At 58.2% G+C, this 17,246-nt stretch overlaps 4 protein-coding genes across 4 annotated transcripts; 2 read left to right on the top strand and 2 right to left on the bottom strand.

Annotated features, from left to right (window-relative positions):
• The first annotated feature begins 22 nt into the window (after window positions 1–22).
• Window positions 23–1,831, top strand: B4GALT7 (beta-1,4-galactosyltransferase 7). The gene is made up of 5 exons (XM_042880594.1): window positions 23–402; window positions 481–706; window positions 913–996; window positions 1,155–1,259; window positions 1,373–1,831. Exons 1-5 carry the CDS (start codon window positions 23–25, stop codon window positions 1,526–1,528), a joined length of 951 nt encoding a protein of 316 aa, XP_042736528.1. The 3' UTR covers window positions 1,529–1,831.
• A 1,937-nt stretch (window positions 1,832–3,768) lies between these two features.
• N4BP3 (NEDD4 binding protein 3) lies at window positions 3,769–8,447 on the top strand. Its single transcript, XM_042880667.1, has 5 exons — window positions 3,769–3,842; window positions 5,172–5,606; window positions 5,817–6,371; window positions 6,657–6,914; window positions 7,128–8,447. Exons 2-5 carry the CDS (start codon window positions 5,202–5,204, stop codon window positions 7,698–7,700), a joined length of 1,791 nt encoding a protein of 596 aa, XP_042736601.1. The 5' UTR covers window positions 3,769–3,842; window positions 5,172–5,201; the 3' UTR covers window positions 7,701–8,447.
• A 369-nt stretch (window positions 8,448–8,816) lies between these two features.
• NHP2 (NHP2 ribonucleoprotein) lies at window positions 8,817–10,604 on the bottom strand. The gene is made up of 4 exons (XM_042880721.1): window positions 10,432–10,604; window positions 10,287–10,356; window positions 10,117–10,222; window positions 8,817–9,014 (listed from the first exon to the last, which is right to left on the bottom strand). The coding sequence occupies exons 1-4, from the start codon at window positions 10,574–10,576 to the stop codon at window positions 8,889–8,891; spliced, it is 447 nt and encodes a 148-aa protein (XP_042736655.1). The 5' UTR covers window positions 10,577–10,604; the 3' UTR covers window positions 8,817–8,888.
• A 177-nt stretch (window positions 10,605–10,781) lies between these two features.
• LOC122185091 (bromodomain-containing protein 8-like) lies at window positions 10,782–15,720 on the bottom strand. Its single transcript, XM_042880593.1, has 7 exons — window positions 15,701–15,720; window positions 15,344–15,616; window positions 14,743–14,946; window positions 13,178–13,320; window positions 12,400–12,486; window positions 11,905–11,973; window positions 10,782–11,001 (listed from the first exon to the last, which is right to left on the bottom strand). Exons 2-7 carry the CDS (start codon window positions 15,614–15,616, stop codon window positions 10,782–10,784), a joined length of 996 nt encoding a protein of 331 aa, XP_042736527.1. The 5' UTR covers window positions 15,701–15,720.
• Between the last annotated feature and the right edge of the window lie 1,526 nt (window positions 15,721–17,246).

Here is a 17,246-nt window from a genome sequence, read left to right as displayed (position 1 = left end):
GGGGGGGGGGAGGGGAGGAAGGATGGGAAGGAGCCCTGCTGACCGCCCGCTGTGCTCCAGCTCCCCGCAGCTCCTGGGTCTCCTAGCCGGCAAGTTCTCCATCTTCCAGCTCTTCTTCCTCGCGCTGCTGCTGGGCTTCGCCTCGCTGCTCTGGTTGCAGCTCAGCTGCTCGGGCGAAGCGGCTCCCCCCGGGCGCGGGGCCCCCCGGCCGCCCTGCCTGCCCGAACCCCCCGCCCCTCCGGCCGACGACCCTTCGTGGGGGCCGCACCGCCTGGCAGTGCTCGTGCCCTTCCGCGAGCGCTTCGAGGAGCTGCTGGCCTTCGTACCCTACATGCACCGCTTCCTCAGCAAGAAGAGGATCCGCCACCACATCCTGGTGCTCAACCAGGTGGACCACTTCAGGTACGGGAGCTGCAAAGCCAGGGGATGCCGTGCGGTGCGCATGCAGAGGGCGGCAACTTGAACCCGTTTCCATTGCAGGTTTAACAGAGCGTCGCTGATCAACGTGGGCTTCCTGGAGAGCGGCAATGACACGGACTACATCGCCATGCACGACGTCGACCTGCTGCCCCTCAACGAGCAGCTGGATTATGGCTTCCCCGAGGCCGGGCCCTTCCACGTGGCATCCCCAGAGCTGCACCCGCTGTACCACTACAAAACCTACGTGGGAGGGATCCTGCTGCTCACCAAGCAGCATTATGAGATGGTGAGCTTAACCCCCCTCCTGCTTTGTGGTTGGGTGTACAATGAAATCTTGGTGTGTGTGTGTAGTGCCCCACGCTTTGAAAGACAGAGAAGCAATCTGTGATTTGAGCTGATGGCGCAGTGCAGGCTGCAGCTGTGCTCGGGGCTGGGGGTGGTGGTGGTGTTTGGCTGCTGCAGGAGAGCAGTGCGGTGCCGCTCTTGTTGCAGTGCAATGGCATGTCCAACCGCTTCTGGGGCTGGGGACGGGAGGACGACGAGTTTTATCGACGCATCAAAGGAGCTGGTCTCCAGGTGAGTGTGCTCGGGGGCCTCCTTGGCTGAAGATGCTCTTCTTCTCATCCCCCTTTCTGTCCCCTGCTGTAGCCACCAGGGCTGGCACGAGGGCAGGTGGCTTTCCCACATGCAGGCAGGCTTTCAGGAGCTGTATGGAAGCGTTTTTCTCCTCCCAGGTTCACCGTCCCTCTGGAATCACAACTGGGTATGAGACATTCCAGCACCTTCATGATCCAGCCTGGAGGAAGAGAGACCAGAAGCGCATTGCTGCACAGAAGCAGGTGAGCTGTGAGAGATGCGGGCTGTGATTGCCACGTGCCCTGAGCCCTTCCCTGCTCACTCTGCTCTCTATCTCAGCACCAGATGCTTTGGCCTGAATGCTCTTTCTTCTCAGGAGCAGTTTAAGGTGGATCGGGAGGGAGGTCTGAACAACGTGAGATACCGGATTGAGTCTCGGACTGCTCTGACTGTGGCAGGAGCCCCCTGCACTGTCCTTAACATCCTGTTGGACTGCGACATGAGTGAGACACCGTGGTGCACGTTTGGCTGAGCTGTGTCTCACGTGTCAGCATGTGCTGTGCTCATGTCAAGACGCCAGGGCTGCGCCGAGCTGCTTGGAACGAGGCAGTTTTGCAGCAGGCCAGCACAGTGCTGCTGGCAGGACCCAGAGGAGCAGAAAGGGCTGAGTGCTTGAATTTGCTGGGATCAGCAGAAGAGGCCAAGAGCAGGACTCCATGGCATTGCTGTGAGTGATGCTGCTGTCTCCCAGGGCAGGTGCAGGAGGCGTTTTTCCTGTGCTGGGTACGGCTGAGCTGCCACCCAGTTCAGAGGACAATAAAGAACTATCAAGGCATCTGCTCGCAGTGACTCGGAGATCTGCTGCAGGCAGCCACAGGGAACAGAGGCAGGAGCAGCCTGTGGGAGGCAGCAGATGCACTGCCACTGTTTGCTGGGAGAGTATCCTGGGGCAGGAGGTAGGGAGTGGGGGAGAACATCCCTGCCTGGCTGCTGGGAAGGCACCCCGGGCACTCCAGCTTGGATCCAGGAGTGGGGATGCCAGAAAGGTCTCTCTGCCCCTTGCCAGCTCTGGGTTCCTCCTGCAGCCTGGCCTGGCCTCTGCTTGTGCTGCAAGGTGAATTGCTGCCATGCTACTGCAAGCTTGTGCTGGCACACAGGTGGTGCCATGTGTGGGGCCGCTGTGAGGAACTGGCACACGTTTCAGGTGCTGCTATCTTCTGGAGCACTTCCCTTGCTGGGTGCCTGCAGATGGAAGCTGTCGCCATCCCGGGAAGCCAAGTGGTTCCTGTCTCATGGAGACATGGCAGCTCCTGGTAGGAGCCCTGAGTTGAGGGAAGTGACAGTGATGGATCTGAGTACAGGGATTGTGAACCACAGGGAGCAGATTCTGGTGGCTCCTGCCATTATCTGCTGCTGAGGAGTTGGTGCTGCACACAGCAGTGTGCTGCCTTCATGGAAGGGTCAAAGCTGTGATGAGGACCAGCCCTTGCTCCTTGCATCATCCCACGCGCAGGCAGTGCGAGCTCCTCCCCAGCTCCAGGCCTGTCCTTGCCCCAGGGCAGAAGGGGATGTGCCATCCCAGAGCCTCGAAGGCCTCTCCACCCTGGCAATTCAGTCTTGACACCCACTCGCAGCCATTTTTGTTCTGCATGTAGCCCACAGGTCGTTTCCAATGCATGCGTGCAGGCATCCCCAATCCCCACAGTGTCCTTTGCTGACGGAAGGGGAAGATGCCAGCCCATCATCACCTTTGGAAGGCCCGTGGCACTGCAGCTGCAACCAGCCCCTCTCCATCGCTCAGATTTTGGGATCGGCTGGTGTCCATCAGCTGTGTGCTGGTGGCAGAGCACAGATAACAGTCTCTCTCCACGCTGTTCGAAATAGATGGCACAGTTTCACAGAGCTGTGCAGAAAGCAGCGAGCATATGTGCAGCTCGTACTTCGCTCAGCGCTGCAGGCTCCTCTCCCGCTGCCTGGCAGTTATTTCGCAGCTCTGCTCGCAGCCCCCTCATCCTCCGGGTGCTTTTGTGGTAGAGGCACCTCGCTGGGGACCCGGCTTCCTTTTATAGCCCTGAATGCGTTTCGGAGGTCGCTCGGGGCCGCTCTCCCCACGCACCGGGCTCTTAGCAAAGGCGCAGCAGGAAAGGCCGAGGCCGTTCCCCACCGCGTTCTGCAGATGGATGACAGCCCGCTCGGAGCTGCCCGCGTCCCGGAGCCGCGCCTGGCTGCGCTCCCAGCAGCCCCGGGGGGGTCAGGGCCGCAGCCCCGCACCTCGGAGGCCACGTGGGTGACGCGTGGCTTCAGGGAACACGGCGAGAGCCTCGGCACCGCACCGAGCGTGCGGGGACGGGGACGGCGTGTGCGAGTGGGTGAGCGCTGGCAGCACACACCGAGGGGGGAGCTGGCAGAGAGCACGGCGGATGTGGGCGGCCCCGAACCTCGGCTGGGGACGCCGCGAGCACCAACCCTCCGCGGGAGGGCGGGCACCGAGGCGCCGGGATGCGGCACGCCGCAGCGCTGCGGGTCACCCAGCCGAAAGGCCGAGGGACGCTCCGTGCCCTCGCGGTGCCGCACGGACACCTCGACGGCGGCCGGGGCACCGTGGAGGGCACGCGGGGCCGAACCTCGGAGCTCCGCTCCCGGGGAGGCCGCAGGGCACCGCGTCCGCGCCGCCAGGCTCCGCCGCCCCTCCCCGCAGCCGCCCCGCCCCGGCGCCTCCCGCCTCCGCGCCGCGATTTGCCGCTGCCGGCTCCGCCCGCTCCCCGCGCGGCCGCGGCCGAGGGGCGCGTTCAAACGCGGCGAGGGAAGGAGCGGAGCCGCGCGTGGACCGCAGCGCCGCCGGCATGGTGAGTGCGGCCCGGCCCCGCCGCCCGTTCCCGTCCCGGTAACCCCCAGAGCCCCGGACGGTGCCCCGGTGCCGCCCCCCGCCCCTCCGCGCGGCCGCGGCGCTTTGTCCTCGGGCCGCGGCGCGCCTCGGCCGAGCGCGGCCCCGGATTCCCGCGGGATCCGCCGAGCATCGCCCCCTGCGCTCCGCCGCGCTCCGCTCCCCGCTCCCGGGGCCGATGGCGCCGCCGAGCGCCCTGGGCGCGGGAAGGGGCCTCGGCGGTGCCGTGCTCCGGGCCGGGGCCCGCGCCCCCCCTGAGCTCTCCCCGCCCGCTTCCACCTCTCTCCGCGCCGGCGGTGCCCGGAGCAGGTGCTGAGCCGAGGGAGGGAGGTGACAGCGCAGGCCGGGAGCTGTCAGACAGGTTTGTGCGTGGCAGCAATTAAAAGCGGGGTGTTTGTTTACCCGGCGTGTGTGCTGAGAACCAGGGCAGCTTCCTGGGTGAGGCCCGACAGACGGGGCCTGGCGGGGAGCCTCGGGCCCCCCGGCCCTCATTCCAGGACCGGGGTTCCCCCTCAGGCTGTAATTTGAGGGTCGGGGGCCTGAAGATCCCCAGCAGGCCCTCCCCGCTGCGTGAGGATGAGGCACTGAGGCTGAAGCCTTGCTGCCCGCCTTCCTCCCCCGGGGTCCGGCCACCTGTGCAGGAAGCCTGCATTGTCCCATCTGCATCCTTCCCCTTCCCGTCCCACGTCCGGCTGTGCTGGGCTGCGGGCTGATGCGCACGTCCCAGGGAGAGGTTGAGCCAAAAGGGCTGGGACCTCCCCAGGGTCGTTTGTAGCAGCGTCCTCCTGCAGCCCTTGAGAAGGAATGGATCGGGGTCTTGGGCACCCCTAGGGCCAGTGCTGGCCCTCGGTAGCCACGGGTACGGGGAGGGGGAAGACCAGTGCCATATGGGGGTTCCTGGGAAGGGGCAGCTGGGTGCCGCCGGGCCGAGGCTGGCGCCAGGCCCAGGCAGGTGCTGCCGGCTGCTGAACTCGCCCTCCCGAACAGGCTGGGCGGCAGGTGCCTGTTCTGGTGGCAGCCCCGGCCGCGGGCGGGAGGTGGGGCTGGGTGTGGGAGGGAGGCGCTGAGCCATGGGGGGTGGCAGCGGGGAGCCCCCACCCCTGCTCTGCCCCATGCACGACAGAGCCCTGCTTGCTTGGCTGCCGACGTGGCCCTTTGGGGTCCCCCTCATTTGAGTGCTAGGATGTAGGGCTGAATGGGCATCTCCACGCCCCTGCTGCAAGCAGGGTATCCGTGGTGGGCCTGCGGTCCCGTTTACACCACCATGCTGACTTTGTCTCTCCTTCGGCAGTGCTGGTACCGGGCTTTTCTCTGATTCTCCATGGCAGCAGCACAAGGCCCTGTGAGCTGCGAGCCTGACACCCGCGTCCTCGGCACCTACCTCTCCTCTGTGCCCGTTGGCAGCATGGGCAGCGTGGGCAGCCTGGTGGAGAAGCAGGACCTGTCCCCCCTGGAGCTGCGGGCCCCGTTGGGGGGCACACGGGGGCTTCGGCAGCCTGATGGCTTGCTGCGGAAGGGGCCGAGCCAGCGGGAGCTCTTCGGATACCTGCACGGAGCCAAAAAGGAGACCCGGTCAGAACGGAAGCACCAGGCATCAGGAGCGTGCTACAAGCGGGACTACGAGAGTGACCGCGAGAACCGATCCCCTGAGCGCTGCTCCCGGGAGCATCACCGCGGAGCTGACTTCTCCAAAAGCTCGCTGCCTGAGAGGGGCCGCTTCGACAAGGTGAAATATGAGACTTGTCCCTAAAGCGTGTCCTGCTGTGGGGTGGATGGGGCTGGAGGATGAGCTGAATGTGCCGAGAATGGGAGGTGGGACATGGGGATTTGGATATCTGGGTGAAGGGATGAGGCTGTGAGCATGCATTTTCTCTGAGTGGAGCTGGGCATGGTGCGTGCTGGTGGGGCCCAGCCTGATCTTGCTTGTGTTTTCCAGTGCCGCATCAGGCCCTCGGCCTTCAAGGCAGTGACTGGGAAGGGGCTGGTCTCCATGCAAGGCCTCTCCTCATCCAAGGGGCAAAAGCTGTCCAAAAGCAATGGGAGCCTGCACACGCTGCTGTCGCAGAGCACCACGGCGGCCCCACAGCATGGCCCGCTCCGCACCCACCTGCTCCACGCCATCAGCCTGGATGAAGCCTCTGACTCCAGCCACAACTCCATCCAGAGCTTCCCCTCCTATGGCTCCCGCCTCAAGCCTGCCCAGAGTCAGTTCAGTGCCTCCATGGGCCACATCAACCACATTGGAGGTTCTCTGGACAGGGTGTCCCGGAGCCCCAGGGACCCCCTGGCTCCTGAAAAGGCACCCTTGTCCTGCAAGAGCATGGCCACGCTGAGCCGGCTGCAGAGCCCTGGGGAGCCCCCACCGCCCTATGAGTTCACCTACTCCCTGGAGGATGCGGTGAAGCAGCTGGAAGATCGGCTGAAGGAGACTGGGGGAGAGCTGCGGCAGCTCAAGAGGAGCCTCAGTGAGACCGAGGACCCCTTTGCGCAGGTGAGAAGTGGGGCTGTGGGGAGGTGGTGTCTGGGTGGAAGGAGCTGTGAAGGGCCTGGTGCCCTGCCATGATGGCTGGTGGGTGCCCAAACATGGGAGAACTCACTGTCACGGCCTGTGGGGCAGCAGCATCTGCAAAATCAGGCTGGGAACCTCCCACTGAAGCTCTGTTCCTTGGGTCTAGCTGGGGATGTCCTGGCAGCAGGATCTCCTGGGATCCTTCCAGGCACTGTCCCACACAGGGGCAGGATGTGGACCCTCACCAGTGTCTCTCTGTGCCGGCAGGCATTTGAGGACAAGCAGCGGCTGTGGCTGGACGAGCTGGAGGACCTGAAGCAGATGTACATGGCCAGGCTGCAGCAGGTCACACAGCAGGCACAGCGCGGCCAGCGGGCGCTGCAGCTGCAGCTCTACAAAGCACAGCAAGAGAAGAAGCGGCTGCAGGAGGAGCTGAGCATGCAGCAGTGCCAGTGCGAGGAGACCAAGCTCCGGCAGTCCCAGGGTGAGCATGTCAGCCCCAAACTGGAGGAGACCAAGTGGGAGGTGAGTCCCCTGCTGTCCCTCTCTGTTGCCACCCTTCAGGCTGTGCAGCCAGGATGGGGCAGTGGTTCTCTGCTCTATCACTTGTGGACTTGTGGATGGGGGGAAGAGCCAGGCATGATTCTCATGCTCTCCCAGTGACGCTGTGTTGACAGTCGGGGGTGCTGCCACCCCTGAGATCCTGCTGCTTCCTCACTGTTCACCTGTGCCTTGCAGGTGTGTCAGAAGGCAGCAGAAATCTCCCTGCTGAAGCAGCAGCTCCGAGATACCCAGGAGGAGATGGCTCAGAAGCTGGGTGAGATCTTCAGCCTGAAGACGCAGCTGCGGGAGGCCAAGGCGGAGGTCCAGGCCAGGGACTCCCAGCTGGCACAACTGGCTGATTCCCTCCAGAGCCCCCCGGAGCCTGGCACCTCGCTGCCGCTGGGCGATGACCCCATGCCGGCATGCCAGGACTTCCCTGGCTGTGAAACGGATGACTCCAAGTGCCGGGGCCTCCACAGCGACTCAGCGGAGCCCCTGGAGCGGCAGGTGGAGTGGCTGTGGGCAGAGTTGCTACGGGAGCGGCGCCAGGGCCAGCTGCAGGCTGTGAACTTTGAGCTGGAGAGGAAAACCTGGCAGGAGGAGAAGGAGAAGGTGCTGCGGTACCAGCGGGAGCTCCAGGCCAGCTACATGGAGATGTACCACCGGAGCCAGGTGTTGGAGCGCGAGCTGCGGCAGCTGCGCTCGGAGCCCAGGGATGTCGGGGCTGACTCGCCATGGATTGAGCGGGTGGAGTCCTCGAAGATCTGAGCAGCACGATGCCTGTGGGACCACGAAGGGGGGTCTCTTGCTGCTGCAGTGGATGATCTCAGGGGCTGCACAAGGACTCGCCACTCATTGCCGCCCTGGGAAGAAGGACTGATCACGACAAGGGAACTTTTCCTTCTTGCAGTGCTTCGGGCCCATCAGGGGTGGTCGCTGGAGGGGGGATCATCTGTACCAGGGGTCTTGCATGTGCCCCGTGCTCTGACTCCAGGATCATTTGCCCTGCACTCCCTTCTGCCATTGGGGGCATAAGACCGAATGCCCTGTGAGCCATTCCCCATCCCTCCCGCTCTGTTCCCCTTTTCCCTTCAACCTGTAACTTAATATCATGCTAGGGAGAGGCTCGAGCCCTGTCCCCATCCCCACGGCCCTTTTGTGGGTTCCAGCGGGGTCCTGGGAGCAATCAGTGCCCTGGGTCTGGCCGAGGTGGTGCTGCTGCTGCTGCTGGGAAAGCCCTGGAGGAGGTGCGCGCAGGGAGAGGGGGAGCTGCCCCAGCGCTGCAGCTGAGCCCTTTCCGTGCCGTGGTGCTGGTGGGATAAGGGGTGGTTAATGCAGCTCCCCAGCACGGAGTCCTGGGGCTGAGAGGAGGCAGCGCCACGGGAGAGGTGGGAGCAGGGATGGGGCACCCCATATCTCCTCCGAGGGCACGGGGAGAGGCGTGGAAGAAGCCCTGGCCGCGCTTGTAACGTCCTCGGCCTTTCCTGCAATAAACCTAGATTTCGTTCCTCCGAATTCTGCTTCCTTTGAAAGCCGCGGCTCTGCAGCCCGGGCTTCGGGCCCCGCTCCCGGTGGTCGCCCCCGCTCCGCAGCTCCCGCCCGGCTCAGCCGGCGCGGCAAGGAGGGAGGCGGCGCGGAGCGAGCGGCACAACCGGTTCGGGCATCTCACCGCGTTGACTCACGGCGGCTCCGGGGCCCGAGGGACAGGCCGAGCCCCGCGGGGCGGCTCCGGGGCCCCGCCGTCGGGACGGGCATCGCCTCCCGCCCCCAACTTCCGCCGCGCAGCAGCCGGCCCCGCCCCCCCGCCCCGCTCCCCCCACGCCGGGCGCCCCCTTCCGCGCGGCGGACCCCCAGCCCGCACCCCAAAGGGCACCGGGCGCGGCCTTACAAACATCCCAACAGCTTTATTCGTCATCAGCGCCCCCCACCCAACCGTAGAAACGGTGCCCCCGGAGGTCACAAGGGCAGCGGCAGGGATTCCACCTCCCCCAGGCACTCATCGTAGGCCTCCTGGTACTCCTCGTGTGGCTTCAGCAGGATGACGCAGGTGGGTCGCTTTGAGCCGGCCGCGGCCCCGAGGTCCTGCAGGAGAGCAGAAGGCTGGGGGTAGTGGGCAGCCCGCACAGACAGAGCCTGACACCCTGCTGGGACACGGGAAGGTGGCCCTGCAAGCTCCTGAGAGCAGGCAACTCAGAACAGTTGCATTGGGAAGGACCTGAAAGCTGACCCAGTCCCAACCCCTGCCCTGTGCTGGCAGCCCCCCACCAACTCAGGCTATGCAGGGCCCCATCCCACGTGGTCCTGAGCACCTCCAGGGATGGGGCACCCACAGCTCTGGGCAGCAGTGCCGGTGCCACGCCAACCTCTGGGTAATGAATTTCTTCCTAACATCTCCCCCAAACCTTCCCTCCTCAGTAGAAAGCCATTACCCCTTGTGCTATCACTATTAAATCATGTTAAAAGTTGGTCCCCCTCCTGCTTATAAGCTCCTTTCAAGTACTGCAACAAGGCCACCCCAGAGCTTTCTCTAAGTGAAATACGCCCAGCTCCCTCAACCTTTTTTCGTAGGAGAGGTGCTTCAGCCCTCTGAGCATCTTTGTGGCCCCCCTCCGGAAAAGCTCCAGCAGCTCAGAACCATTCTTGTGCTGAGAGCCCCAGGCCTGGATGCAGCATGTGATGCCTCATGAGGGCAGCGCGGAGGGGGACAATCCCCCTTGCCCTGATACCACCCTTCTGTTGATGCAGCCCAAGAAGATTTCCTAGTTTTGCCCAGGAGGGCTGACATAAGTGCCTGACATCGGCCTCTTGTGTCCCACTCCTCACCCGGAGCAGAGAAGGCAGTGACCACCTCTAACCCTTGGTCTGAGCAGGGAGGGACATCTCCCAAAACCACACCTTGGTCAGTGCTTCCTTTCTGTATGCATCCAGGTCCCAGTTCAGAACTAAAGGAGAAAAAAGACATCTGTCCTGGCTCTGCCCCAGAGAGCTCCACTGGGGCAAACAGTTCTGGGGTCCTGTCACAAAACAGCTCTACACCTGGGCTGTGGCTGTTTGCTCCCCTTATGCTCTGGCGCTGCTCAAGCACAGGGTGCTTTGCTGGGCACCCCACGTATGCCTCCTTCCCCAGCACAGCCCTGGCACAGAGCAGCCCAGCTGCAGCCAACCAGCACGGGCTCCTCCTTACCGACTTGGAGGGGACGTAAGCGTAGGGCAGATTCCTGTCTTCGCACATGATGGGGATATGGCAGTACACGTCGATGGGCAGCGTGTCGCCGGCCAGCACCGTGATCCTGCAGGAAAAACCCGTGTCAGCGGCCGCCCCGCGCCGCGCCGTAGGGTGAGGGCGTGGCTTACCCCTTTTCGCCTTTGTTGATGAACTTCTGCACCTCCTTCACGCCCCGGCGGATCTGCTTGTGCTTGGCCGCTGCGAGAGAGGCACCGCGTGAGGAGCTGCGCGGCCCCGGCCAGCCCCCCGCCCCGTTCCCGGCACCCACCACACCTTTCCTGATACACTTGTAGAGCTTGCGCGTCAGCTTGCGAGAGGCGAGCGGCTGCGCGATGGGGTTCAGGTGCTCGAGCTGCTCCCGGTACGAGAACTCGGGAGCGGCCTCCGCCGCCGGCTCCTCCTGCTTCTCGCGCGCCATGCTCGCGCGCTGCCGGCGGCCGCTTCCACTTCCGGGGCACGCAAGGCCCGGCAGCTCGATTCACGACCGCCGCGCGAGCGCCAGCCAATGAGCGCCGTTCCCCGTGGCGCCTTAACCAATGACGAGCGGCGCCCGGCCCCGCGCCCCGCCTCTCGGCCCGCCCCGACGCCGAGCGCGGCCCGCTGCCCGGCCCCGCGGCGCCCCGCTACCTGCGGTGCTCCGAGCGGAGCAGGGCCTCGCCCAGCATCTGCATCTGCTCCAGCACCTCGCGGCGCATCTCCAGCGCCATGCGGTGCACGTGGTGGTTGGCGGCGTTATACATGATGGCGTTCTGGAACATGAGCATCAGGCTGCACTGGAATTGCGCCAAGGAACGGATGTGGCCCTTGGCCAGACCCCTCTTGATGCTGGTCAGGTCCATGGGCCTGCAGGAAGGACATGGAAGGAGAGCTGAAGGCCCTCTGCGTCGTGGCCCTAAAGCACAGCTCTCTGCAATCAGTTTTAGCGCCTGGGGCTATGTGGGGCAGTGAGAAGCGTTGGTTTCATTTCAGTTAAAGTTCAGCCAGCGTGGTCCATCGGCCATCGGCTGCCACGTCTAACAAATGTCATGAGGAGCTGCAGGGAATTCAAGAGCGATCCCATTAGTCCTCATGAAGTCAGCCCAGGTCTTGGAGGAGAAAGAAAAGTTGCTAAAATAGGGATCTATTAAAACCCCTTAAAATCAAATGGTGCCACTAGCCAAAATAGCACCGCTGATAGGGGAACGTGACGGGGAATAAATATGACTTCCCTTATTTTGACACAATGAGAAAATGAATGGCTGCAGAGAGGATGACTGTGACCAGAATAGAACATGATTCAGCTCTGAAAAATGCCCTTAATCTATCTGGGAGATATTCTTATAACCTACTTCTCCACTGAGACTACATCTGGGGAGAAAGCAGAGTGGATACTGACAGAGACACAGGTTTCCAACATGGAAACTGCTGGGCTACAGAGGCTGAATCCCCAGCTCAGGCAAGGGGCACAGCTGCAGAGCTGAACTGCAGTACGTCAGTCCATGCAAGGCCAGCAAAGGGCAGGCACAATGCATGTCAGCACCATGGTGACTGCAGACTTCTAGGTCCTGGTCACCTGGAAGGGAGTTTTGATAACAGAAGTCAGTCAGTGGGAGATGCTGATGGCAGCCAGACTCTGTGGGACAGAAGGAAGGAAACAGTCCCATTAGTGTTTTGGAACCAGAGATGACCCGAACCAGTTGTTGGGTGCCAGAGGAAGGCGGAGAAAACAGAGAAATCAGGTAGTGAATAGTTCTTGCACAAACTTACCTCTTCACCACCTCACTGTATCCAGGAGCTTGTTTGTCTGACACTGCCTTCAGGAATGGGCCACTGCATCTACAAGGACAAGCACAAAGAATGACCTCTGTCTGCTCCTGAGCAGGGGCCAAAGACAACGTGGCAGCAGGACCAATGCTTGCCTCTTACTGATGGCCATGAGGGCCACAGCCCATCAGCAGCTTCTGCTGTTCAGCAGCTGGCACAGCCAGGCATGGGAGGAGGCTGAGCCCCTTGCTGAAGCTGTCTTTGCCAGCTGTGTAGGAAGCAACACTTGGACTCTGGCATGTTACACAGAGGAAATAAGTATGCAGTGTTCTCTCAATCTTTGCAACACACAAGAACAATCTTCTTGCAACAAGAACAGCTAGAAGCAAAGCCATGTAGAGACACACCATCCCGTGGTGTCTGTTGTGGAAGGGGGACAAGGTGACATAGGAACTGGCACATAATATAATGTCAATTTGACCCTTTGCCCCTACATACCTATGACTGGCTATCATCTTCCAGATGGACAGGACAGTTCTTTTGAAATGAGAATGCTGCATGGGGTTATCCCAGCTCAACTGCATCCTGTGGAGGGTATATAATGCCAGATTGTTACACTTGAGACAAAGCATGAATTGGTGCACCCATCACATCCAGATGGATAAAGCCCAGAGATCTTTTTTCTTTAGCTACACAAAGCAATGGTGGAAGTGTTCTGCATCTGAACACACAACTAAGCATCCAGAATGCAGGAAGATGCAGGGTGACATGCTGGAACAAAGATAGAGCTGAGCAGCTCTAAGGGGCAAGCTGGACAGAAAAGCTCACACTACTCTGAAGCTCATTTTTAAACTCAGATTCCTATCCCATGAAATTATGGTATTCCTTCTAAAGACAGCCTAGGTAATCATACAAGTGGTAAAGCCCATGTGTGACTGACAAGCCTGTGCTTGCTTAAAGGTAATGCCTCTCTTAAGAGCTGGACTGGACATTACCCAATAAAGCACAACGCCAAGCTTAAACAAAGCCTAGCTGCCTTGAAGAAACATGTATTTTCCAGTTAACCTTATTTATCCACTACTCTTATTACTTACTTTTGGGGTAAGTGCTAAAAAATACTGGCAGACCCATAGAGACAGTACAAGTTAGCTCCTTCCCTCCTGCTCTCCGTGGGTATCTCACCTTCCTAGAGGTGACCTGTGCCATATACATCTTTTGATGTGAACCAAAGGAAACAATTGTTCTGGTACACCTGCAGGAGTGCAGACAGACTTACAGCTGTGGGTTGGCAGGGCTTGTGGAGCCCAACATGGGGTCTGCAGAAGTGCAGTTGCTATCATCTTGATCCTGGGCTTGGTTAATCTCCTGTGAATCTGGTTCACACAGAGTTTTTTCTCCAGGTGCCTCTTGAGTCTTGTCCTGCAGAGCACAGAGGAAAATGGAGATCTGGTTAAAATGGCAGCTCACCACTTGAATCCCTTAAGCCGAAACCAGCCTGCTGCATATGCACCTACTGCATCCAACCTCAAATGGGAGTTACGTCTCTCTGTATTATTCTAGAAGATGATGTTTGACCTTATTCAGACCTTCACTGTGCTGGCCAAGACTCCAGTAACAGCTGGGTTTGATCTCTTGGATCACAACCACCTCCAGCTAACACAAACACTGTGGAGATGACTGGTGCCCAGAGGTGTGTCTGTCTTCTTTTCTGGGAAGAGTTGTGGATATACAGAGAGCAATCAGGAGCTGAGGTAAGACTGCCTCAGGCTTGTTAAACCTCAAGACACAGAAAACAGGATCCCCAAGAGTACAACAGGGTTGTTTCCTCAAAAACTCCCACATGAAAATGACAGAGAATAGACTCAGCCAGGAAGGAGAATTGTGCTGTTGGCACAGTGATTTTCCAATAAAATGAAAAGGAGATGCAGGGAAAGACACTTCTGGAGTGCAGAAGTGGGACTCTTGAGAATTGCCTAACATGAGATCTGAAGCATAGACCAGACACCTCAGAAGGAACACAGACACTGCTATGTATGGCTTTGACCGCTGGGCAGACCACAAGGGAACTGCTCAGAATAACCCTGTTCAGGCTTAACAGGTGAAATGTGAAACCCTTAGAGAACAACCAAGGTTGGAAAACACCTCCCACATCATCTAATCCAACCATCCACCTATCACCAATACTTCCCCATTAAACGAAGTCCCTTGCTACAGAATCACAGAACAACCCTGGAAATCATTTCTGCCTCCAGTGTCTAAGTTTGCAAGGCAACCAACTGAGTACTGGATTGAAAAACCAGGCACTGTTCTTCCACTGCTGTGATATTATAGCTTGTTCCAGCAACACCTCACAGGCTGGTGAGAGCTGAGTGTCCCCCAGACACAGGATTAGTGCAAACACAGGCTAGACAGTGCCTGCTTCCAAGACATGACGGTCTCCTGGGGCAGATGGTTGTTGGTATTGCTTGTACATCCACGTGGGCCTGAAACCAGCCAAGCTGTGTGCTGCATAACACAGTAATTAGAACAAACCAAGTATTCCAGTCTTGCATTAAACCTGAGAGCAGACTGCCAGCTCTCATGAGTCACCTTTGTATTGCCAAGGAGCAATTCCTCCAACTCACATCTGAGGGTTTGATCTGTAACAAGCTTCCTGTTCATAAAGATGCACATCCATACACAAAAACCATCCTTCCCCTCATACATTTCCTTTGCATTCACCTCCCTGCTGTCTCCTCTTCTGCATTCCTCTCTCCCCAGCTGGAACATGGGACTTCCCCATCTCTGCTAGAGATGATTTCCTTCACCACCTCACCTCTCTTAGGACCACCTCTCTCCTACCTCTCTTCCTGAGAAGTGTTCTTTTTCATCTTCTGCCAGGACATGTGGCTGACTTTCCTCTGCTCTTGAGACAACTGTCCTGGTGGTCTCTTCCTGGCATCTTAGATCTCCCCCATCATCCTGCTTCCCAGAGCCAGAACAATCCCATTGAGTCTCTGCTGAATCTGTGCAGCTGACGCGGAGAGGTTCCAGCAACTGGGTTATCTGTAATGCAGAGATTTATTGCTTCAAATTGTGAAGGCAAAGGGAAGAAAAAATAAGCAGCACAAATGCTATTTTTGCTTTCACTCACTCACTTCTTTCCATTTTTAGGAATCCTTGCAAAATCTTCTGATGAAGCCCTGTGTTGTTATTTCAGTTTCAGCTCAGTGACATCTCTGTGCTTTAGGGTGAGCTGTGTTTTGGCAAAGCAGCTGCTTGGCTGCTGTGCCAGTTTTAAACGAGAGCAAGGACTGGGCTTGGAATAGGGAGCAAATTAACTCTGGGCACCTGCGTTTCCCCCAGAATATTTCTGTTGTCAGAATGGTGGAGAGACTGAAAACTCTATTATTTCAAGGCCAGAACTATGCAGCCCACTTTGCTGTCATCCAAACAGCCGTACCTCTGAGAAGAACTGGAGAAGACTGTCATCTTCATATTGCCTCTCTGCCTTTTGGAAGTCTTCACTATCATCCTCCTCCCAGAGAGGATCACTGAACTCCAGCCTGCTGTCTGTCTCTTGGCTGCTTTCCTCTGGCTTCCCTATAGCCACCTCTTCGGAATCCCTCCAGTTTCCCACTTCCAGATCCAAACTTGAATGCCAGCTGAGAAGAGACTGCAAGTCACTGTCCTCTGACTCCGACTCAGAACTGCACCACACCCAGGGATGGCCCATCTGCAAACAAACACAAAGAGAGAAACAGCAATTTCTTTGTACCCTGGTCCAGAACTACAAAGCCCAGTTCATTTCCTGACTTACTCAGAGAGCCAAAACATAGCAAGAACTTTGTGAGGCAAGCAGCCTTCTCCTAAGCCCACACTTAACAGCACACGGCGGGGCTGTAGCTCTGCAACACAAACTGACATTTCAGAGCAAGCGAATTATGATTTTCCAGTGCTTTTGCTGTGCTCTCCCCTGGCTGGTGCTCAGGGGATGCTGAGCTACTTTGGAGCATTTGGCTTTGTCTGATGCTACACGTTTAGGCACCGATGACAGGCAGCAGCAAGTTCAAAACCAAGTCATTGCTGCTGACAGCTGTGAGCCAGCGGTGACTCCAAGGCTCAGCCACTCACTGGAAGTTCCCTCGCTGTACTGTAAGAACTTTTTACGTTGGAAACAACTTATTGCAAACACTACAGAACCTTTGTGTTGAAAACGACGGATGTGATTTAACAGGATTGGTGTACCTGAGCCAGAACTGGAACCAAACACACTCATCCACTGATGGATCAGTTCTGCACGTTTCATAAAGTTAGCATTCTTGTAAGATGGAAGAAACCATTCCTTTCATCTCCACTCATTAATCCATGCCTAAGCCTCTTCCAGAGTATGAGTCCAACATGATTTCTCTGCAGTCTCTTCTCTGCAGGGGAACCTGCAGAATCACCCTAACAACAGTAAACGGCTCTTAGAAAAATCTGTATCTTGCCAGTGAACTCAGCTACCTGGATGAGAAAGCCATGGAGAATTCTACATATTCATTAGCAACCTCTTTAGAGTTTTCAGTTAATTATGTACAACCTAATCTTTCCAGGGTCTTGAACAAGCACATTTCTCACTGACTTCCTTTTGCATTCTCAAGACTGCTACCACAGCAGCAAATGCAGCCTACGGTGCATAACTGGGAGAAATAAAGAATCCAACGGGTTTGGGATGAGCATATTTGTTTTTCTTTTATGCACTTACAGTGAGAGCTGGGATCTCACTGGCCTCCCTCCCGAAACCTATTTCAAAGTTGACTTCAGCAGGAGCAGATAACATTTGATGAGGCAGGAGATAACATTACCTGCTCTCAGCTTCCAGCTAAAGGAGTTGGGCAAACCGTGATTTCATCTGACGACTACCAGTGCCCAAAGCACTGCACCATGGGCAGAGCAGGCTGCACACGCATAACCAGTCACCACAGCTCTGCCAAGGAACAGAAAAGCCTTAGGCTAGGGTAATCCAATCGCTTGTGATCATCTTTCTGTACTCCAGTCCAGAGGGATAACCATCTAAAACCAGGAAGCCTGGGTAACTTGGGCATAAGCACTGATTAAAAACATCTTCGGCCTTATGTTCAGCTCCACTAAATCTTGGAAGACTCAAGATGCCGGAGAGCAGAACAGCAGCATTAGTGCGAGACAAGCAGGATGAGTGAAGTAATTACAGCCTGCTTAGTCCCACACCAGTTTGGTACAAAAATAAGGGATGAAAGATAGGGAATTCAACCTCTAATTAAGGACTGCCTTGCGGACTTTACATAAGTTGCCAACAGGGAATCGTTATCAAACGGGAATGTTTTAGTTCACTTTGCAGAGATCAG

This window comes from Lagopus leucura, unplaced genomic scaffold, assembly GCF_019238085.1.
Source record: "Lagopus leucura isolate 7727_CA_CO unplaced genomic scaffold, USGS_WTPT01 Super-Scaffold_100027, whole genome shotgun sequence".
Classification (NCBI taxonomy): domain Eukaryota; kingdom Metazoa; phylum Chordata; class Aves; order Galliformes; family Phasianidae; genus Lagopus; species Lagopus leucura.
This window is presented reverse-complemented; position numbering and strand designations above follow the sequence as displayed.